The following is a 23,497-nucleotide window of genomic DNA, read 5'->3' as shown; positions in this document are numbered from 1 at the left end:
AGTAGCTATTGCAGAGGCTCCCGAGATGTTCAGGTCTGCTATGCAGAAATGCCTGGACGAGGGAGTTTTCCCAGAAGCTTGGAAGAGGCAGAGCCTGGTACTATTGCCAAAGGCGGGGAAACCACCCGGAGACCCGTCGGCATATAGACCAATATGCTTGATTGACACGGCGGGGAAGGTGCCCGAAAAGATCATCCTCAATAGAATGTTGCGGTTCACCGAGGGCGAAAATGGTCTTTCGAGTAACCAGTACGGCTTCCGGAAGGGGAGGTCCACCGTAGACGCTATCTTGTCGGTTACAAAAACCGCCGAGAAAGAACTCGAGCCTAAGAGGAGGGGAATTCGCTTTTGCGCGGTAGTGACTCTGGATGTAAGGAATGCGTTTAATAGCGCCAGCTGGTCTGCTATTGCCGATGCGCTCTTGCGTCTGGGGATACCGGAGTACCTGTACAAGATTCTCGGAAGTTACTTTCAGAATCGTGTACTAGTCTACGACACGGAGGTGGGTCGGAAGTGCTTTCACATAACCTCAGGAGTCCCGCAAGGTTCCATCCTGGGTCCGGGTTATGGAATGTCATGTACGACGAGGTGTTGAGGTTAGAGTATCCAGTGGGAGTGGTGATTGTCGGATTTGCCGACGACATTACGCTCGAAGTCTACGGTGAAACGATCGAGGAGGTAAAGTTGACTACCAACCACTCGATCAAGGTTGTGGAGGCGTGGATGCGGTCCAGGAAACTGGAGTTGGCTCACCACAAGACAGAGGTGACGGTTGTTAACAACCTGAAGTCGGAGCAGCAGACGGAGATCAGTGTAGGAGACTGTACTATCCTGTCAAAGCGCTCCGTCAAACACTTGGGCGTGATGATCGACGATAAGCTTACCTTCGGTAGCCACGTCGATTATGTCTGTAAAAGAGCCTCCACAGCTATTGCGGCACTGTCCCGGATGATGTCCAATAGCTCTGCGGTGTACGCCAGTAAGCGCAAGCTTCTGGCTAGTGTTGCTACATCCATACTTAGGTATGGCGGCCCGGCGTGGGGCACCGCGCTAAGTACTAAATGCTACCGACGGAAGCTGGAAAGTACTTACAGGCTTATGTGCCTGAGGGTTGCGAGCGCGTACCGTACCGTGTCACACGACGCTCTCTGCGTCATTACTGGTATGGTGCCTATCAGCATTCTTATCAGTGAGGACATGGAGTGCATACACAGGACTGTCAGGATGGCCTCTATGGTCAAATGGCAGCGCGCGTGGGACAGTTCCACCAAAGGAAGGTGGACCTATAGGTTGATACTGAGGGTAGATAGTTGGATTAATAGGCGCCATGGGGAAGTCACATTCCACCTGACACAGGTCCTTACAGGTCATGGTTGCTTCCGGCAGTATCTACACCGTTTCGGGCAAGCGGATTCTCCCGAATGCCCAGTGTGCAATGGTTTAGAGGAAACTGCGGAACACGTTTTGTTCGTGTGCCCGCGTTTTCGCACAATGCGTGACCGCATGCTTGCCACATGCGGGGAGGACACAACTCCGGACAACTTGGTCCAGAGGATGTGTAGGGATGAGTTTGGCTGGAACGCCGTTTCAACGGCTATTACCCACATCGTCTGGGAGCTACAGAGGAAGTGGCGCGTGGACTCGGAGAATGGCTAGTCCAGATGCAGTACAAGAGGTGGTCCAGGGGTTCGGAGTCGGCTTCGTAGGTCATACCGATGCCCTGCGGTCGAGATCGACCCTTACAACGATTAAGTGGCCGCGGAGAGGAAGTCCCGGTAGTGGTGTTGTCGTGGCGTCGGTCTACTGGGTTGGATCCGAGCCCGCGGTTGGAAAGGGGTCCCCGGCAAGGGTCGGGGTAGGTGAGATCCTGCTGTCTGCAACCTACGGGTGCATCTGATAGGGCCTGAAGGGTAGTGATACCCTTCCTTACGGGCAGGTCAGATCGGGTTGCACGTGGGCATCAGTTCTTGATGTCCGCTCAGCAGTAGGGCGCGGGCGGGGTTGACCCTGCCCGCCTTCCGAGGACAAAGGGAGTGGCGAGGACCACTCGGGAAACTGGCTAAGCGCCAGCATGCTACCGTGATGGACTCTCCAAAGCGAGTCATCGATGTTCGTTGCTGCAGGCTACGCAGCTAACCTTGTGGGTGCGATGTGCACTAGCCCCTCTCTGAAGCAATACCTTCTTGGTGGTTCCGGAGAACGTAGGGTTTGGCGACCATAGGAATGGTTTAGTGGGTACGAGGAGAGAGTAGTCCTGGATTTTACTTTTGTTGTAGAAGACGGCCTGTCAGACCTACACTACCCTAACCTTCTGTTAGGGTGTCTGTTAAGCAGATTATCCCCCTATGGTTTAGAAGGAAAAAAAAAGCCGGCTACTGCACATCTAAGATCTAACATTTTAGTATGATCGTAATGTCGCAGACTCTCTCCATTTGACTGATTTTAATTGAAATTCGAGCTGACTTCCTCTAGAGATTTGAATTTGACCGTTAATCCGTTTATTTCCTTTGTAGGAACCATATTCTAATATGGTATGGTATATTCTATATGGAGGTATGGTGGTCATCGTAAAGTTGATCCTAAGTAGATTAGATTAACACCTTAAAGAACAACAGAACATAATACAACAAATCGTTAGGAAGTGGGATCACCTTAGAGCGAATGTAAACCACAATAATAATTCACGTTACCCCTATTACCCCTACTGGATAATAATAACGAATCGTTATGTAATCACAGGGTTTCATATTACCTCACTCCAATAAACCAGTTGTAAACAAACAGTACGTTTGTCCACGCAACCGAAAACACTAAAGAACAACGACGAATTAAGCCGGAATGCGCACGGAATCGAGAAGGAGAATCGAGAGGAGCCGATAGCGCAGAAATAGGGAGAGCGAGGAAAACGTTCTTAATCGCACGATCGTTCTCTCTTGCGGCACCGCGGTTATTTTCGATCACTATTACGATCAAAATGACAAAATCCACTCTAACCGAATTCGACGACGAGCACTATCGAATCGACCGATATCCGAAAACACTTGCAGCCGTTGTTGATTCGTTGGTAAGTCAGGAATAACACCGCGCCGCGCTTCTATCCGATTGAACTTGAAAACAGCTAATAAGTGGAGCTCCAGCTGAAAACTAAGCGGAAAGCAAAGAAAATAATAGAAAAAATCGCGACTTTACTTCGAGTCGCATGCCGCGCGAGAGTTTCTGTGAGCAAACACGCTCAGCTGGAGTATAAACCCGATGACGACGAAACCGGCGACCGACGACCGATTGCGCTGCGCTTACGTTCACTGCACCTCTAGGTGTATTACATGGCCCACTAATGTGTGTGATGCGATCCGAATCTCTTCACTAAGTTAATAACACACGATGCACCTACGTCGTCGTCACAGCTTACGGTGTCGTCGTAGTGTGTGGCTAGATATGGTCACACCGCGCGGTGCGCGACACATCCACCGGAACCCATCTAGGTACGCATTGGCACGTGGCTAAACCGGCTTTCGGACCGACTCGAGATCCAGAACCTGAGGGTTCCTTCCTTTCCGATCACTGTTCACATTCAAACTGACTGCAAACCTAAGAAAAGTGCACTTGCATCGGACCGAGCGCAGCAATGACCGTTGGAAAATCTGATGCAGATTCGACGATCCCTCCCTATCGGAGGGCTTCCGATTAGGAAGCACGAGAGTTTGCCCGCGCCCGCACCCGAGCGCGCCTAACCAAAGCAAAGCAGTAGGCGGCGGCGCGTAACGAGAGCATGGTTTATGTTGTTTCACGCCATGCTTGCGCCTGCAGCAAACCGTCCCGAGATGCCGAGACACAGCTGACTAGACCACGCCGACGACGACGACGACGACGTGCCTCTCATAAGTAGATACCTAGACGAAATCGGTTGCTTGATTAGCTGCTGGTTGCAATCATATGCGGTGGAGGTTCATCTACTGCAGCGAGTCATGTAATCGCATTCTATTGTTTGCAGTGAGTTTAACGTTCGATTGATGATGGATGGATGGTATCAGCAACTCTATTGAAGAAAGCAACAATGTTTACCACTTTGTCTGAGTGAATTCGTCAGTCAGTTCTGCATTTCTAATTCTTTCACCTCCTTAGTTGGCAACGTGATGAACTTTCTTTTCACCTTTCGCTGTGTTGTCTTCAATAACTTCATTATTGTTGCATTTAAATGTTCACCAAGCCAAACATTTACTTGTGTCTCTCTCTCTTCTTGGCGTAACGTCCTCACTGGGACAAAGCCTGCTTCTCAGCTTAGTGTTCTATGAGCACTTCCACAGTTATTAACTGAGAGCTTCCTCTGCCAATGACCATTTTGCATGTGTATATCGTGTGGCAGGCACGAAGATACTCTATGCCCAAGGAAGTCAAGGAAATTTCCTTTACGAAAAGATCCTGGACCGACCGGGAATCGAACCCGTCACCCTCAGCATGGTCATGCTGAATACCCGTGCGTTTACCGCCTCGGCTATATGGGCCCATTTACTTGTGTCTACACAGTAGCAAAAAGTGTTGATTGGAATAGTAAGACTCCTCCCCAAACGCATTGCGCATATCAAGTAGGGATCTTAATGGACATTGAATCATAGATCAATTATGTATAGTCGACGCATTGATCGAATTGGCCTCTATTCTTCAACATCAACACCTACCTACTTCTGTTGTTTCAAAGTGTCAGGTATCAGTAGGTCGGCTTTTAGAGGCACGTTCTCCTCCATTTGGGAAAGTAGTGCCATCGCCATGAACAGGAGCCTACTCATCATCTACCCGAGGGAGAGGGAAAGGAATTAGTGATAGGATGAGGAAAAGGACACCCAGGTAACCACTAAGCACTATTGAAAGCGTTATAACCTTTCAGCACTCGCGCCAATTTTTGTAACGCGAGCAGTCGCGCGTTGTACTTTGTACAACACCCATACATTCTGAAATATCTAAGGATCCTGATTCTTTAGAGGAGGACTGTCTTTGGCAAAGTTGTTGTGAATTTCATGGGCTACTTGATGCTGACAAAGTTGATTCGTAATACGTCCACTAGGCGGCGCTAGTGAGCAATATTATGTTATATCTTATATCTCAGGATCCTGATATCTTAGAAAGATGATGTCTTCGGCAGAGTTGTTTGGTAAGTCAACGGCTTACAGACTATTGGCCGTTTAATTGGAAATTCCACCACTAGGCGGCGCTAGTGAGCAAATAAATTTTATATCCTATGTATCTCGGGGTCCTGATTACTTAGAAAGATGGTGTCTTTGACAAAGTTGTTTGGTAGGTCAAGGACTTACGGATGATTCACAGTTTAATTTGAAATTTCACCACTAGGCGGCGCTAGTGAGCAATTTCATGTTATATCTTATATCTCAGGATCCTGATGTCTTAGAAAGATGGTGTCTTCGGCAAAGTTGTTTGGTAAGTCAACGGCTTACAGATTATTGGCCGTTTAATTGGAAATTCCACCACTAGGCGACGCTAGTGAGCAAATAAACATTATATCCTATGTATCTCGGGAGCCTGATAACTTAGAAAGATGGTGTCTTCGACAAAGTTGTTTGGTAGGTAAAGTACTTACGGATGATTCGCAGTTTAATTTGAAATTTCATCACTTGGCGGCGCTAGTGAGCACGTAAATATTATATATTACTAGCTGTCCCGGCAAACGTTGTCTTGCCAAGCTGTGGTGGTTTGACAACTGTTGAGCTCATAACGTCATAGCACTCTAGATTGGTCTCATTTCGTTCGTGTTGATTTCCTTCCCAGCTCATGAAAAATCAATTTTTTATTAATTTTCTTACATTTTTAGTTCATTTTCCTAACTTTTATTACATATAAACACAGCCACCATGAATACGAATCGAACCATGCAAGAGTCATGCCGATAGGTTCATTCGTTCTTGAGTTTTGTTGCCTCAAAGGAACATCAAACTCGTTTATATATATATAGATGTATCTCTGAACCCTTATTATTTAGAAAGATAGTGTCTTCGGCAAAGATGTTTGGTATATCAAGGGCTTATAGATGAGTGACAGTTTGATTTCAAATGCCACCACTAGGAGGCGCTAGTGAGCATGTAAATTTTTAATCTCATGTAGCTCAGGATTCCGACTAAAAAGGCACGGGACACCGTCTTCAGCCAGAGGCTGTAAAGACTGAACAGAACTTAACACTATACCATGGACACGACATACATTACATGCACCAGTGGATAGCATGGTGCGGTTACACGCTTGGTAACGCTAACCGAATGGCCACGAAGCTCCACTTTACTCAGAAAGATGGTGTCTTCGGCAAAGTTGTTTGGTAGATCAAGCACCAAATGGAGGAAAAGTTACCTCTCGTGCCGACCTTCTAAAAGATCGAAAACTTACAGATAGTTGTCCGTTTGAATCGTAATTTCACCACTAGATGACGCTAGTGAACATAAAAAATGTATATGCAATAGTTCTCAGGATCCTGGTTACTAGAAGGGAGATGGTGGTTTTGGCAAAGTTGTCAAATAGGTTAAGTGCATTTGGTTGATGGGTCGTTGAAATCAATATTTCGCCAGTAAGTGGTGCTAATGAGTATGCAAATTTTATATCTTATATATCTTCTGATTACCTATGAAGTTGATATCTTTGGCAAGGTTGGTTGGTAGATCAAGGGCTTTCAGTTGATTGACCATTTGGGTCGTGCTTCTGCCACCAGAAGACGCAAGTTGTAAATTTCCAAAAGCATGAACGTGTTATTATTCATCTAGAAAAAAAAATTAACGAGCTGTAAATTTTTATACTTCCGAAAGTTTTCAAAATTTGAAAATTACACAACTAGTTGATTAGAATTTGTTTAAATTTGTACTTGATTGATTACATGAAGTTAAAGCGCTTAGTAAAATATTCAATATCTGACCGTCGTATTTCAATATACTCTATCTTAAAGTTGTCAATGTCACGGGATAAGTACATCCATCCTTTATCCATCAAACAACAATGTCGAAGACATCATCTTTCTAAGGAATCAGGATCTTGAGAAATATGAGGTACAAAATGGGAATGCTCACTAGTGCCACCTGGATGTGAAATTGCACGTCATCTTTGTCTTCATCAGTTAGTGTTTGATCTACTAAACAACTTTTCAGAAGACACCATCTTTCTAAGTTATCAGGGTCCTGAGACATATGAGTTATAAAATTTGAATACCCACAAGCGCCACCTAGATGTGGAGTTTCAAATCATACGGCTCTCCATTAGTTAGTGTTCGATCTACTAAACAACTTTGCTGAAGACATCATCTTTCTAAGTAATCAGGATCTCGAGATATATGAGTTATAATATTTGAGTACTCGCTTACGCCACCTGTATGTGGAATTCCACATTATACTTGTCTTCATCAGTTAGTGTTTGATCTACTAAACAACTTTGCAGAAGACACCATCTTTCTATGTAATCAGGATCCTGAGATGTATGAGTTATAAAATTTCAGTGCGCACTAGCGCCACCTAGATGTGGAGTTTCAAACCAAAAGGCTCTCCATCAGTTAGTGTTTAACCAACCAAACGACTTTGCCAAAGACACCATCTTGCTAAGTACTCAGGATCCTGAGTTATATGGGATATAAAAATTACATGCTCACTAGCGCCGCCTATCGGTTGAAATCTGAATTTCTCAGATCACCTCGTGAAGGCCCTTGATATCCCAAGTAACTTTGCCGAAGACACCATATTTCTAGATCATTTAGATTTTGAAATACACTAATTCACATTCAACTGTCTATATTATCTTAAATATAGTACGTTCTTCATATTGCGATTTTCAATTTTCCGCATTATAAGGAGTTATACTGTTTTCAAAAAAGGTCTTATAATATTCCAAATAAGATTCCTGTAGAATACATTTGGGATTGACATCGATAGAAAAGATGGTTTCAAAGTAATAGTCGATAATTCTCATGGGTTGTACAAAGTACAACAGCGCGATTAACGGAAGGATAAAGGCCAACCAACAATACCGTAAGCACTAGATTACGCCGTATCAGAAGCACTGGTGAGAGCACTACACTGGGTCATTACCAAGATTTGGGAGGAGAAAGTATTACCGAAGGGATGGATGGAAGGTATCGTGTGTCCCATCTACAAAAAGGGCGACAAGTTGGATTGCGGGAACTATCGTGCGATCACACTACTGAGCGCTGTCTACAAGATATTCTCTCAAATTTTATGCCGCCGTCTATCACCGATTGCAAGAGAGTTCGTGGGACAATATCAGGCTGGATTTATGGGTGAACGCGCTACAACGGACCAAATGCTTGCCATCCGCCAGGTGTTGCAGAAATGCCGCGAATACAACGTGCCCACACATCAATTGTTCTTCGATTTTAAATCGGCGTATGATACAATCGATCGAGGCCAGCTATGGCAGATTATGTACGAACACGGATTCCCGGATAAACTGATACGATTGATCAAGGCGACGATGGATCGAGTGATGTACGTAGTTTGAGTATCACTCTCGAGCCCCTTCGAATCTCGCAGAGGGTTACGGCAAAGCGATGATCTTTCGTGCTGGCTGTTAAGCATTGCTTTAGAGGGTGTAATAAGGAGAGCGCGGAAACGTATAGCCGACTAAAGAGTGAAGCCAAGTAAATCGGATTAGTCATTAATGTGTCGAAGACAAAGTACATGATGGCAAAGGGCTCCATGGAGGAATCACCGCGCCCGCCACCCCGAATTTATATCGACGGTGATGAGATCGAGGCAGTTGAAGAATTCGTGTACTTGGGCTCACTGGTGACCGCCGACAACGACGCCAGTAGAGAAATTCAGAGGCGCATTGTGGCAGGAAATCGTGCTTACTTTGGACTCCGCAGAACTCTACGATCGAATAAAGTTCGCCGTAACACGAAGTTAACCATCTACAAAACGCTGATTAGACCGGTAGACCTCTATGGGCACGAAACATGGACCCTACGTGCAGAGGACCAACGCGCACCTGAAGTTTTCGAACGGAAGGTGCTGTGTACCATCTACGGCGGAGTGCAGATGGAAGACGGGTCTTGGACAAGGCGAATGAACCACGAGCTGCATCAGCTGAGAGAACCAACCATCGTCCACAACCGCGAAAATCGGGAGGCTACGGTGGACGGGTCACGTCATCAGGATGTCGGATAGCAACCCAACTAAAATAGTTCTCGAGAGTCATCCGCCCGGTACAAGAAGACGTGGTGCGCAGCGAGCTAGGTGGGACGGCCAAGTGGAGGGCGATCTGCGGACCCTACGCAGAGTGCGGAACTGGAGACAAACAGTCATGGACCGAATGGAATGGAGACGGCCACTATGTGCAGCAGAGGCCACCCCGGCCTCAGGCTGATCGGTAAGGTAAGTAAGCATTAAGGTGGTTCAAAAAATCGTTTTTGCTCTACACCGATTTTTATAAACCAGATTCTAAGCCTTCTCCCAAAAATTGAGCTGATTTAGTTGAAAATTGATAGTACACAAGCCCTTCAAAGTTTGTATGGGAATTACTATGGGAAAAGGACGTTTTTCTATGAATTGGCCGTAGCATTTTCCTAAGTACCCTAGAGTGTTAGTTGTAATATGGTGCCATGGGCGTAGCCAGAGGGGGGCAGGGGGGCCGTGCCCCCCCCCCCCCTTGCCGCCAGATATATTTTTTTTAAATCGAGCCAATTCAAAGATTATCGGTAACTCAGAGTTCCAGAAAAAATATCCTTAAAAATCAAATATTCTAATAATTACGGGTTTTATCCACAATTTTGTGATGTTTATTCATGGAATACAAAAACATCATGCCAAATTTTCCAGATATGCTGGAACCGGTTGCGGTGAATTGTTTCAGGGTTCAATGCATCAAGAATTCCTGACACAATTCCTTCAGAAATTTTTACAGATGCTTTTGCAAGCAAGCATCGACGAATTCCTCCAGAAACTTTTTCATAGCTCCAGAGATTTTTTCAAGAACTCCTCTATGGGTTTCACCAGACATTCCTCCGGGAATTTAGGGGATATCTATGGAGATTCCTCCAGTAAATGTTCTAGTGCTTTTTTCGAGGATTCGTCCAAGAATTTCTCCAGGGATTCCCAAAGGAATGTCAATAGAAATTATTTTAGGTATTTCTGCAAGTACTCTTTCAGATATTTCTTCAGGGATTTCTTCATATATTCTTTCAAGAATTTCACTAGAGATTGCTCCAATAATTCAATCTGAAATAATTTGAAGTATTTTATTTAGCAGGAATATCTTCCAGAAACCCATACAGGAAATTTTACCAGAGGTTAGCTATAAAATCATCCAGGAGTTTCTTAAATCATTGTACAAAACACTCTTTTGGGAGTCCATTCAAAGATTTCAACAATAACTCGTCCAAAAATTATTACAGACATGAATTACTTCGCATTTTTCCCTACAGAAATTTTTCCGGGAATTTGTTAAGAAAGCTTTCCTGGGATTTCCTAAGGAATTTTCTCATGGGATTGCTTCTAGGATTCCTCATGGGAATTTTTCAGGAATTCGTCCAGGTTTTCCTTTGAGTATTTCCTCTAGGGATTCACCCGGGAATTTCTTCTGCGTTTCTTTCAGGAACAACTCCAGGGATTATTTATAAATTCCTCCAAGGATTCCCCCAGGAACACTTTTTAATGAGTTCCTTTTGGAATTCAGGACCTCCTCCAGGAATTAATCCAGTACTTCCCCCAGGAACTGTTTAGGAATTCCCTTAAGAATTGCTTCCGGGATTCCTCCTGGGGTTTCTTCAGGAACTCCTGCAGGGATTCCTTCAGAAACTGCTATAGGAATTCCCCAAGGAGTTCCTTCACGAACTTTTCTTAGAATTCCTTCAGGATTTCTCCAAGGATTCCATCTGCATTCGGGAATTCTTCCTGGGATTCCTCCAGGAGTTTGTCAAGGGATTCCTCCTCGAATTTCTTCAGAGATTCCTTCAGAAATTATATTCGAGATTTCTCTGAGAATTGCTGCAGGGACTCCCCTAAAAATTTATCCAAGGATTCCTTCAGAAATGCCTCTAGAGTATCCTCCAGGAATTTTTCCAGGAATTCTTCTTGAGAATACTTCAGGATCTCTGTTAATCCCTACAAGCAGGGATGCCTACATGGATTCCTCTAAGAATTTCTGTAGGACTTAACTTCAAAAAATGTGATTCTTTCTGCAACAAATTATATTAAAAATTCCTCAAAAGATTTTTTAAGAAATAGAATATTTAAAGAATTCCTCTGGAAATTCCTCTAGAAACTTATCCAGTAATACTTTCATAAATTCACCTAGAGATTTCTCCAGGGATTTCATCGTTGATTCCTCCAACAATCCCACAGTAATCCCTCTAGGAATTCCTCCATGATTTTATTCAGGAAATACTTCAGAAATTTCTTCAGGAATTGCTCCTGAACATCCTTCAAAAATTATTAACAAATCCTCAAGGGAGTCTTCCAGGCCTTTCTCTATGAATTTCTCTTGAGATTCCATCAGTAATTGCTTCAGGAATTTCTCCAGAGATTTCTCCACGAATTTCTCCAGGGATTTTCCCATGGATTCCTCCAGGAAATCCTTTGAAGTGTCCTCCAGGAAATCCTTCAGAAGTTCCGCCAAGGATACTTCTAGGAAATCCTCTAGAGATTTCTAAAGAAATTCTTTCAGAAAATTCTCCAGGAATACCTTCAGTAATTTTCAGGGATTTCCCCAGGTATTCCTGCAGGAATTCCTCTTAGGATTTCTCCACAAATTTCTTCAAGGATTCCCCCGGGGCTTTCTTCAGGAACTCCTTCGAGGAATTCTCCAGGAATTCCTCCAGAAATTCCGCAAGAATTTTTTCCAGGAATTTCTCAATGGATTTACCCAAGAAATATCACCAGCAATTCCTCCAGGACATCTCTCAGAAATTACGTCAGCAATTCTTCCAAGAATTTCATCAGTAAATCCTCTAGGGATTTGTTCAGAGATTCTTCCAGCAAATTATGTCCAGGAATACTTTCAGGAATTTTTCAGGGATTCCTCCAGACATTCCTCCAGAAATTCGTCTAGGAATTACTTCAGGAATTTTTCATATAATTCCTCCAATGATGCCTTCTGAATTTTCTTTAAGATTTCCTCTAGGAATTCCTCAAGAGATTTCTTCTGAGATTTTTCTAGGCGTTCCACCTAGAATTTTTCTGGGAATTTCTCAAGAATTTCCTCCAAGGAATCCTCCAGAAATTCATCTAGAATTTCTTCTAGTATTTCCTCATGAGATCTCTTCAGATATTTCTCTAGGTGTTCCTTCCATAACTTATATAGAAATTCCTCCACGTATACTGTCAGAAACTCTTCCAAGGATCGCTCCAGGAATTTCTCCAGGAATTCTACAGGGTTTCCTACAGGCATTTCTGTAGGAATTAATCCAGGGATTCATCCAGGTGTTTCTTCAAATATTTATCCAGGAAGTCTTCCAGGGATTGCTCCAGGAATGATTTCTTTAGAAATTCCTGTCAGGTTCTGTTCAAAAATTCATTCAGGGATCCTTCGGAAATTTCAGAAATACTTCAATCAGCTTTTCAGGGATGTACCCAAGAACTTTTCCAGGAAAACCTGTTTTTTTTAATTATTTCAAGAATTTCTGGAGAATTTGCTATCAGCACCACGTTAATTTATGTAAATCAGATGAGCTTTTTTAACATATTGTACAAAATACAACAGCGTGTCTGAGGAGGGTTAATTAATACTTTTAGATTATAATGTGATTATATTAATTTTTTTCGTATTGCGTATAGTTATAGAAGCTAGCAGATACAAATTTGCTAAGGATGCTTGACACCTCCTTATGTCGGGCCCATATGCCATTTTCTAGTAATCCTGATGTTCTAGAAATAATATTACTTGATTAAAAAATGATATTCAACAAAAAAAAATGTGCTTAGGTAGTAGGTACGTACATTAAACGAAGCGATGGCGTACGTACTATCGGGGTATGCCTGTAGGTACAGAAATTGCCTACCATTAGGCGTTATTCACAATTCAGTGATTTTAATTTTGAAATAAATCAAAAAATATACCTACATAAGGATTCGAACAACGCAATCAAAATCAGAGACCCAGATTTTAGTAAGGCTGTTTTCAACTGAAACGAACATTGTTCACTATGCAACCCTTCAATTGCCTGACTACATTGAACACAACTAGTTTCGCATACAAACTTTTGTTTTGAACCGTGGATCCACGGCCACGATGTTTTTTAATACCTCCACTATAGATAGTAGAGTAAACATAGATCCGCGGACACCGCTGACTAAAATGTTTCAAGCGTGTAAGTAGTAATTTTCAAGAGTGTGACGGTTGAATATGACGTCATGCGCTCCATTGATGTTGTCCAAACCGTGACGTCATGCTCGTTTGGATACAGATTTTGACAGTTCGTTTGGATACAACGGATTCATCAACACGGATCTATGTTTACTCTACTATCTATAACCTCCACTATAGCACTCTGAGGGGCAGGGATGCCAGACGTGAAGACATGTCTTCAATTTGAAGACATTTGAACTTCTGTGAAGACATTTATTTTTGTGAAGACATATTGAAGACATTTCAAATTATGTGAAGACTTTTGAAATGCGTTTTCTTTTTTTTTGTTTTTATCAATTACAGATTTCTAATTTTTCGATGTTGTATTTGTAAATATTAAATATTTGTAAATATTATTATTAATTTCATTCAAGAACTATTTTAATGTCATCAAAGATTCCAAAAGAGGTTATCTTAAGATTTTTTTTTGAGTTTCATCTAGGTATTCTCCTATAGTTTTACCAAAATCTCTAAAAACAGAGGTTCTTTTTAAAAGTATTACCGATGTTTTCGGAATATCTCACCAGAACTTCGGTTGATTTCAAACAGAGCTACGTCCATAATTTCCCACAGATTATTCCGAAGATTTGTCCAATGGAGCCTGTTGAGATTTCTCCAGTAGTTCCTTGGGAATCACTCCAGCAGTTCCACAGAAATTCCTTCAGGATGTCATCAGGAATTCCTCTAGAAATTACTTCAAGAGTTTCTCGGGAATTCTTCCAGGTGTACCTCGGAAATTCCTCCCGAAACTCCTCGCAAATTCCGCATGGAGTTCCTCGGGAATTCCTCCAGTACCTAGCCGACAATTTTTTCAGGAAATCGTCAGGAATTTCTTCGGGAGTTCCTTGGGAATTTCTCTACAAGATCCTCGGGAATTCTACAAGTTTGCTAGAGTTTGCCAGTTCCCAGAAAATCTCTCTAGTTCCTCGGAATTCCTCCAGGAGTTCTTCGAGAACTCCTACAGGAGTTCCTCGGGAATTTATCCAGGATTTTCTCGGGAATTCCTCCTGGAGTTTCTTGGAAACTGCTCATGGAGTTCCTTAGATATTCGTCCATGAGATCTTCAGGAATTTCTTCAGGAGATCCACAAGAAATCTTTTAGGAGTTTCTCAGAAATCTCTTTAAGAATTCCTTGGGCATTTCTTCGGAGTTTCTCGGGAATTCCTCTAGGAGTTTGCCCAGAATTTCTTCAAGAATGCCTTGAGAACTTCTCTAGGATATCATCAGGAAATTCTCCATGAGTTCCTAGGAAATTCCTCCATGTATTCCTCGGAATTCACACAGGAGCTCCTCGATAATTCCTCCAGGAAATCCACGGGAATTCCTCCTGGAGTTCCTCCGAAATTGCTCCAGAAGTGCTTCGAGAATTCCTCCTGGAGTTCCACAAGTTCTTCGGAGATTCTCGCAGGAGTTCTTCGGAAATCTCTTCAAAAGATTCTCGCGCATACCTCTACGAGCTCCTTGCAAATTCCCCCATGTGTTCCTCGGGAATTCCTCCAGGAGTTTGTCAAGAATTTCTTCAGGAATTCCTCGGGAATTCCTCCATGTATTCCTCAGAATTCCTACAGAAGTACCTCGAGAAGTCCTTCATGAGTTCCTCGGAAATTCCTTTAGGAGTTTCTCGGGAATTCCTCTAAAAGTTCCTCGAGTGTTTCTCCAAAACTTCTTCTGTAATTCTTCCAGGAGTTCCTCGGGTATTCTTCCAAGAGTTTTTCGGGAATTTCTCTGCGAGTTCCGCGGAGATTCTTCCAGATGTTCCTCGGAAATCTCTTAAAGAGATTCCCGGGTATACCTCTAGGAGTCCCTAAAAAATTTATCCAGAAGTTCCTAGGAAAATCCTCTATGTATTCGTCGGAATTTCTCCAGGAGTTAATCGAGAATTCTTCCACGATTTCCTCTAGAATTCCTTCTGGAGTTCCAGGGCGATTTGGATATTTTTGATATATTCTTGAGATATTCCTCCAGGAGATCCGTAGGAACTCTATCAGGAGTTTCTCGAAAATCTTTTTTCGGAGTTCCTCGGGAATTCTTTCAGGAATTTCTCGGGAATTTCTCCATAAGTTCCTCAAAAAATCCTCCAGGAGCTACTCGGGAATGGCTCCAGGAAATTGCCAAGAATTTCTTCACAAGTGCCAAGAATTTCTTTAGTTCTTGGGAAATCCTTTACTGGTTACTCGGGATTTTCTCCAAGAGATCCTCGAGATTTCTTCTTGGAGTTCTTCGGGAATTTTTTCAGGGATTTTTTGGGAATTCTTCCTGGATTTCTACGGAAATTCTTCCAGGAGTTCTCCAAGAATTCCTCCAGGATCACCTCGGGAATTCTTTCAAGAGTTCCTCGGGAATAACTCCACGAGTTCTTCGAGATTTCTTCCAGGAGTAACTCGGGCATTCCTAAAGAAGATCCCTGGAAATTTCTCTTGGAGCTCCTTGGGAATTTCTCCAGGAGATCCTCGAGAATCCCTCTAGCATTTTCTCGGGAATACTTCCACGAGATTCTCAAGAAATCTTTCAGGAGTTTATCAGACGTTCAACTGGATATTCCTATGGATGCCTCCAGGAACTCCTGAAGAAATTCCTGAGGAACTCCTGGAGGATTTTTTTAGGAAACTTATGAAGGAATTCCCGAAGAATTCCTGAGGAACTCCTGACGATCTCCAGGAGGAATTCCCGAGGATCTCCTGGAGAATTCCCGAGATACTTCTTTAGGAATTCTCGAGAGACTCCTGGAGGAATTCCCGATTATCTAATGGAGGAATAATCCTAGGAACTCCAGGATGAATTCTCGAGGATCTTCTGGAGAAATTTCCGGATATTTTGTGGAACTCTTGCATATTCACTGCATCTTGGAACCATACATTATTGCTGGAAGAGTTGTTGGTAGACTTCTGAAGTAAATTTTCTGGTTGGAATTTCCAGATAATTTATGTAGCTATTTGAAAAAAAAATCTTTGAGAAAAAAAAAGGGATACTTCCACAGTTACTGCAGGAATTCTGCGGTTGCTTCCAAAGGAATTCCCGTGGTATTCGTGGGGAATCTATGGAAGGATTCTCGTGATATTCCTGGAGCAATTCTCGTGGACTCGTAGAAAAATTTCCATGAAACTCCTAAAGGAATTTCCTGGGAGCTCCCAGATACACTCTCGGGAACTTCTGTAGAAATTGCTTGGAAACTCCTGCAGGAATTTCTAAAGAACTGATGGAGGAATTCCCGACGATTTCATGTAGGAATTTCCGAGGATCATTCAGAAAAATTCCTAAGGATCTCCTGGAGAATTTCTAGAGGAACTTTTGGAGGAACTTCTGGAGAAATTAGAAGAATTCCCGTGGATTTCCTATAGGTATTCCAAAGAATCTGTGGGAGGATCTCCCGAGATACACCATGTGAAGTTCCTGTAAAATTCCTGGAAGAATTCCCGAAGGTTTCCTTGAGAAATTCCCGGGAAATGTCGTGAGGAACTCCCGAGGAACTCTTGGAGGAATTTCTAAGAAACTCCAGCATGAATTCCCGAGGATCTTCTGAAGGAGTTCCCGCATTTTTTGTGGAACTCTTAATTCCAACTTCTAGAGGAATTTCGAGAAAAAAAAGGTAAATATTCGCGGGAAATCCTGAAGGAACCATGCATTATTGCTGGAGGATTTCTTGGGAACTCTTGAAGTAAATTTCATGGAAGTTCTGGTGGGAATTTTCTGATAATTATTGTAGTTATTTCCAGTCAAATCATGAAGAAGTTCTACCACAAATGCTGCAGGAATTCTGCGGAAGCTTCTTAAGGAATTTCATGGTATTTGTGGGGAAGCCATGGAAGTATTCCCGGAAAACTCCTGGAGAAATTCTTGAAGACTCTTGGATAAAATTACCTGGAAACATCGGAAGCAATGTGTACTCCTGATATAGGATGTCATCACCAAGACCATCATGCTATATTACTTGATATAAAGCGCAGTGACAACATAGCATACATTCTTATTTTTAACATCAATTTTATACGAAAGTCACAATATGGAGTGTGAAGACATGTGAAGACATTTTAGAGTGCCTTGCGAGGACATTTGAAAATTGCACCTGGCATCCCTGCTGAGGGGCCCAAACCTCTTGGTTCCATTCCATTACATGAATCAATGTTGTGCAGCGTAGTCACCTGAAATCACATCACCCACACACAATACCAAAGCGTAGTTTATCAAAGTTACCCCATTTTACGGAACACATCCGACATGTTTATATAACATTGTTTGTGTATTTTCTAGCATAAACATTCGACAAAAATATCTCATGATGGCCACAACTTTTGTCTAACTCACCCTTTTCACACTCAATCGCTTTTGAACGACAAAACCGATGTTACCGAAGTTCAAACTAACATTTTTTGTGCTCAAACACTCAATTTCTAACGCCTTTAAGTTTACTACCAATAGACGCGATTCAGGCGTAATAAATAACATCAGCTGACAATTTGCACTCCCGAATGTTGATAACATGCAGTACCTCGCCTAACCGGCTGCAAAACGCATAGCACTTTGCATGGCTTGCATGCAAAATTGTACTAGAATTATATGAAATGAGATGGCATCTGTCGCCGGGAAAAATAGCTTATTTCTGCTGTAGAAAAAAAGAGTAATAATTTCCATGGCCATTGTTGACTCGTCCAAAAATTGGATAGAATCTCAGTAACATTCGTAAGTGTTGCATTATATCCTTCGAATATTGCGTGACAAATTTGTATACACACATTATGGTCAACAACCAGCGGTAAGTGATATTTTCGTCAAAATCCCGGTAACAAGTACCCTCTAATCATCACCAACATCAAGCAAGCTCAGCACACGTCATAAATTTTCAAACCACTGACCGAAATGTCAACCACCCAGCTGTCAGCCGGCTGTCATTCTAGTACTACTTTTCCGACCCGTTCTCTCTTTCTGATCCGCCATTGTGTCAAGATTGTTGTCCGACGATTTGCTCTGACCTAAAAAGTAATTTTTTTCGGTGAAAACACCGTGTTTTATTCAATATTTTTAGCCTGGAAGTGTCCACTAATTAGTTTTAAACTTTACAGTCACCAAAAATGGAGAACGACGCCGGAGAATTCGTTGACTTGTACTGCCCAAGGAAGTGGTAAGTTGATGTGCAATGTTTTCGTTTGAATTACAAACACGTGTCGGGTAAATCCTACTCAAATCGCTTGAATTGTGCAAAAATTGGCCTTGCGGGTCAGTTTTGGATGGTCGTACGGTGCGATTTCGTCAAATTTAGGACCATACCGTCGTCCTTTTTGAAACCATTCTCACCTCCCGTCTTGTTTACTGTTCCTAACCTTACTTTTATGACGTTTCTCTTTCGTCATCCGCAGCTCGTCCAGCAACCGAATCATCCACGCCAAGGATCATGCCTCCATCCAGATCAACATCGTCGATGTGAACCCCGAGACCGGCCGTATGCTGGAGACCTCCAAGGTGTACGCCATCTGCGGTGAAATCCGTCGTATGGGAGAATCGGACGATTGCATCGTTCGTCTGGCCAAGAAGGATGGACTCCTGACTAAGTAAGTTTGGCAATCATATAGCTTATGAACGTGAGCAAATGCTAATAAACTTTTTTTTTTCCTTTCAGAAACTATTAAATTCAATGTATCTATCCTAAGGATAAACAATGAAAACACCTTAAAAATTTAAAGCGATTGTTACGTTCATTATATCCGATAGCGCCGGTAATTGTATGCTGGGTAGATTATTAAAGCAAGACAGCTGAGTTCGTTTCGCGAACGGCCGAGGATCTATCAGTATTGGAAAATTTCCTTATTCCGCCATACAGTAAGATAAAGGCTTTGCGAAGGACTTACGCAAATGCATTGCTCACGCTTAGGTATAAGCTGAATTTAGTTTCCGCCCCACGGTTGGGGAAATTAGCCCAATTTGCCTCCCATAAGCCAACTTTTAGGGCATGTCCCGTTTTGAATTTTGGCACAACTTGCGCAGTGAAAATATGCATTCCCACTTCCCAGACAAGCTTTGAAGTGTATTTGTTAGCGCACAATGCTTTTAGTGCAGCTTGACTGTCTGAGAAATTACACATATTTGCATATTTGTATTTTCTCTCAAGGCAGATATTTGCGCCTTTCAAAATAGCAAGAATCTGCTCGAAACATCGAAGGATAGTGTCCCATCGACACTGAAATTTGTATTTCAGAGCCGTAAATTCCGGCCCCCTTGTTCATTCCAACGCAACGTTTGAGCCATCTGTATAGAATTTGATTGATCCCTGACGAACAATGGGACCTCCGACTTCTGAATCTGCGCGAGTTGTTTCGTGCAACTTGAATGGAACATCATGGTTCTTCAAAGGTTTCATCCAGTCTTTAATCATTTCCATTACTGGCCTATTTTGAAAGTATTGTGAAATGATCAGGTGACCTACAAGAACACCTGACATAAACATTTCAACTTGTTTAACCCTTTATAAGGCAGTGGCAACTATGTATAATGCCACCTACAACTTTTTTTTTTATTTTTTATAACAACTTATTTCGAACTTCTTTTTTGGTTTACGCTAAATTGGGATTACTAACAACGACTGGCTTTTTTTGTGCTAAGCAAAGCTTAAATAACAATTTGGGAGCCATTTGTAGTCTCAAAAATGGCTAAATTTAACCGCCAGAAGAAAGTTAGCTTAAACTTTTTGTAAAACTACAGATTTGGTAAATATTTTAAGAAATAATCAAATAATGGGTTGATATGAGTTGAACAACACAGTGTATATTATGGGTTAAGCCCTAATCCACTCTAAAATCTCTTTTCCGGATTTTTGTCGAAGTCAAAAGAAGAAAAGTACCCTAAACAGGCAGTGGTAACTATATTGCCACCTCAAAAAATCGTTTTTGGACTAACGGGGCAGTGGAGAATCTTGTGACTCATCATAAAATTGCTTACTATTTTGTGTCAGACCCCAAGAATCTTTCGTTGATTAGACCATGGCTCTTGAATAAGGGCTACTTCTAGTCCTTCTTTTTCAAACTTTCGACACTGAATACAGCAGAAGCACCTGTACAAACCTGTATTCCTTTCATGAAATTTTGCATATTCCCACTTTTATTAAGCCTTGGAATTGAAAAGTAGCCGAATATGCCGGAGATAAGTATCGTCAAACGGGGTGACTTGCAACATCTGTCTATATCTATAAAAAAAAAACATAAATAAAGGACGTTTACCTACCAAAACTCAGTTGAACTAAAAAGTTTACATACTATCAGTAGTAGCCACGACTTTTACTTTTATTTAAATAGTTTCAACAACATAGGGGGATTAGGGGCATAATGGACACCCTAAGCTAATGAGTACGTTAGGCCTGTATAACAGAGTAAAACTTAACATTTAACTTACAACCAGTGCTGAAAATTTCATTTCGTCATATCTAAATTCAATCACATACAGCTCATTAGAAGCTGGACCTGAGAATATGGTATATGAAAAACTTGTGCGGCTAGACTAGTTCTGCAAGAAAGTCACGGAAAAACCGGTATTTTTCGAATATTTAAGGTAAATGTCACGGACTACCTTTGAAAAATGCCAAATGATATTCACCGTGAACTTTCTTGCAGAACTGGTCTAGCCGCATAAGTTTTTCATATACCATATTCTCAGGTTCAGCTTCTAAAATGAGCTGTAGGTGATTGAATTTAGATACATATGACGAAATGAATTTTTCAGCACTGCTTACAACCAGTGTCTTAATTTGTCAAATTACAGTCATCCCAACCGACGCCCAGAGGCTCTTGCGTCGTAGATTTGTTTTTGTTTTGATTGTCGCCTCGACAACCCCTGCGCCACTCTCTGAAGTTCAAGCGATGAAAAATTCATTACCTCGCTGTCTGCTGAATTTTTACCACGGACTGATATTCAAAGTCAGCATATTCATCTTCAATTGATATTTATGGTTTAAGGCTCAAGCATCCGTCATCATTTTTCGGAAATAGAAAAGCAGTTTTTTCGCTGTAAATCAAAACAATGACCACGAAAATGTATTCACTGTATTCTATTCCTCATGTGGAATACAGTGAATCCATTTTCGTTACAAAAATTATTGATTTGAACGAAAAAACTGCTTTCAAATGTTTGATGATGACGATGATTTCAATGACGAATGGTTCAACGTTAAGCACGATTTAAAAGCAAAAAGTGCTGCCGGTGCATACCATTCACACAAAGCAAGCTTAATTACTAGAATTAGTACAACATATCGACATTTGCGTGCCTTAAATAGCCTAAAATCACAAAAAGTCATTTCCAAATTTAAAAAATCATATTCATATTCACCGAGCTCTGACTGAAGATCAAAACAGAACTTCAGCTACAGTTGATTACACTACGAGGCGTCGCTCTCATTGTCTTGCTTTCTCTTTGTCATGTTCATTCTCTGTGTCATGTTGGTGGGAGAATGCATTCGTTTATTTGTGTGCGTTTTCGCACTGATTGAACATCATTGGGCTGATTTTTTTAGGCACTGCTTACAACTATAACTTGTTTACTACGTCTTTCAATCATTTACAGGAGGTAGAATGTCTTTAATGTGAACAAATAATGAATTGTAAACCGTGTATTTTTCAGGGCTGGCAGGAAAGGTACGGGGCGAAATGGAAACCCATCGGGGCATAATGGACACCCCTGCATATTTTATGCTAATTTTTTGGTTACATCGACCAGTTAAGTAGTTTGCCTACGGAGATCCAATACCACAGATATAATACTCCATCTTAGATGAGTTTACATAACATCAAAGTTAATTAAACAAACTTTAGGCTAAAATATTCGGATTGATTTTTTCCAAACTTTATAAAACGCCTAACAGTATGCAATGCGCGTACATCAATTCGTAATTTCCAGTGTTCATTTCGCCCCGAATCGACTACAACATTGAAATTGTTATTTTATGTAAATTCTGATCAAAAATAACATACTTCAAGAATGAAAACATAATTTCCCAAAAATAACATTCCATATGCGGATTCTTTATATAATGAGCTATAAAAATTTCCATTTTAAATACTTTTATAAAAATATATTACAATAGGGGTACTCACTAAACAGATGAATTTGCTGCGTAAGCCATGATTTTCTGCTTATTTGAAATGTTTCATGATTTTGCGAATTAAATAATCAAAGATTGCCTTGGTAATCGCGACGTTTAATCAGTTTAATCAGTTAACGCTGTTAAGGCTCCAGCATCCGTCATTATTTTTCGGAAATAGAAAAGCAGTTTTCTCGCTGTAAATCAAAACAATGACTACGAAAATGTATTCAATGTATACTATTCCTAATGTGGGATACAGTGAATCTATTTTTGTTGCAAAAATGATTGATTTGAACGAAAAAACTGCTTTAAAATGTTTGATGACGACGATGATTTTAATGACGAATGGTTCAACGTTAAGTGAATCCCCCTAATATCTTTGTTATAATCATATGTTTTGAATTCTGGTACCTAGACGGGGTGAGTTGCATCCAGAGAGTAAAAAATTCGAAGATTGAAAGTGAAGATTGACATTCTCATTTTTTCATTCGTGTTTGGCCACATTCATTGTCAGCTGAATGCCTCTCTTTCTTCATTCAATTCGCTGTCACGAATATTTTTTCGCAAGCCGTTAAATGTCCAGTTTCTGTTAACAGACGCTCAATCCGACTTAAAGGACAAATAGAGAACATAATTAATATTCTAATAAACTACTATACACAAGTTTTGAGGTGATTGGAAGTATAATCGGGAGTTACGGTTCAGTTTTATTTCTCAGTGAAAATTGTCAGTGACAGAAAAAAAAATCATTCACCAAAATGAATTTTATTTTGATCCCTCAGATGAGAATTTTCAAAATTCACGTTGAATTTCACTCATTGAAAATGACAATTTTATACTCTGGTTGCATCACTCATTTTCTTAACAATTCAAAGTCCAGAAAAACGAAATATTGTTGTTTAACTAATACAGGTAATCTTCGATATAACGTACCCTCGATATAGCGAATTCGATATAACGTAAATTTTGCTTCGATATAACGTACAGCATTGAAAATTTTATTTTTTTTTTTCCAAGGAATAACCCTCAGATAAGCTACGAAACCTCTCAAATCAATGTTTTCTTGCAGTATTACCCATGTTACCTAGAATT

At 41.4% G+C, this 23,497-nt stretch overlaps 2 protein-coding genes across 4 annotated transcripts in view; one reads left to right on the top strand and one right to left on the bottom strand.

The window, feature by feature from the left end:
• The window catches only part of LOC109429598 (ankyrin repeat domain-containing protein 29-like), a gene marked incomplete at its 3' end in the record, with an annotated part of 68,794 nt that extends 51,007 nt beyond the window's left edge, over window positions 1-17,787 (bottom strand). The window contains 1 exon segment of one of the 2 annotated variants that reach the window (XM_062854749.1): window positions 17,644-17,787. 2 annotated transcript variants of the gene reach the window in all.
• Window positions 17,788-18,218: 431 nt separating this feature from the next.
• Window positions 18,219-19,015, top strand: LOC109408543 (small ribosomal subunit protein eS21). Of its 2 annotated transcripts, XM_062854746.1 has the most exons (4): window positions 18,220-18,315; window positions 18,399-18,457; window positions 18,693-18,884; window positions 18,953-19,015. In XM_062854746.1, exons 2-4 carry the CDS (start codon window positions 18,408-18,410, stop codon window positions 18,960-18,962), a joined length of 252 nt encoding a protein of 83 aa, XP_062710730.1. In that variant the 5' UTR covers window positions 18,220-18,315; window positions 18,399-18,407; the 3' UTR covers window positions 18,963-19,015. The 2 variants fall into 2 exon arrangements, with proteins under 2 accessions (XP_062710731.1, XP_062710730.1); XM_062854747.1 differs by lacking the exon at window positions 18,953-19,015 and having other exon boundaries at window positions 18,219-18,315; window positions 18,693-18,888.
• Window positions 19,016-23,497: the final 4,482 nt, after the last annotated feature.

The sequence above is a fragment of the Aedes albopictus genome, chromosome 2 (assembly GCF_035046485.1).
Source record: "Aedes albopictus strain Foshan chromosome 2, AalbF5, whole genome shotgun sequence".
Lineage (NCBI taxonomy): Eukaryota > Metazoa > Arthropoda > Insecta > Diptera > Culicidae > Aedes > Aedes albopictus.
This window is presented reverse-complemented; position numbering and strand designations above follow the sequence as displayed.

Excerpts from the sequence above, each read along its gene's own strand:
- LOC109408543 (XM_062854746.1), top strand. The coding sequence starts at position 18,408 with ATGGAGAACGACGCCGGAGAATTCGTTGACTTGTACTGCCCAAGGAAG. Across the intron at positions 18,458-18,692 it reads TTGTACTGCCCAAGGAAGTG|CTCGTCCAGCAACCGAATCA; the intron begins GTAAGTTGATGT and ends CGTCATCCGCAG.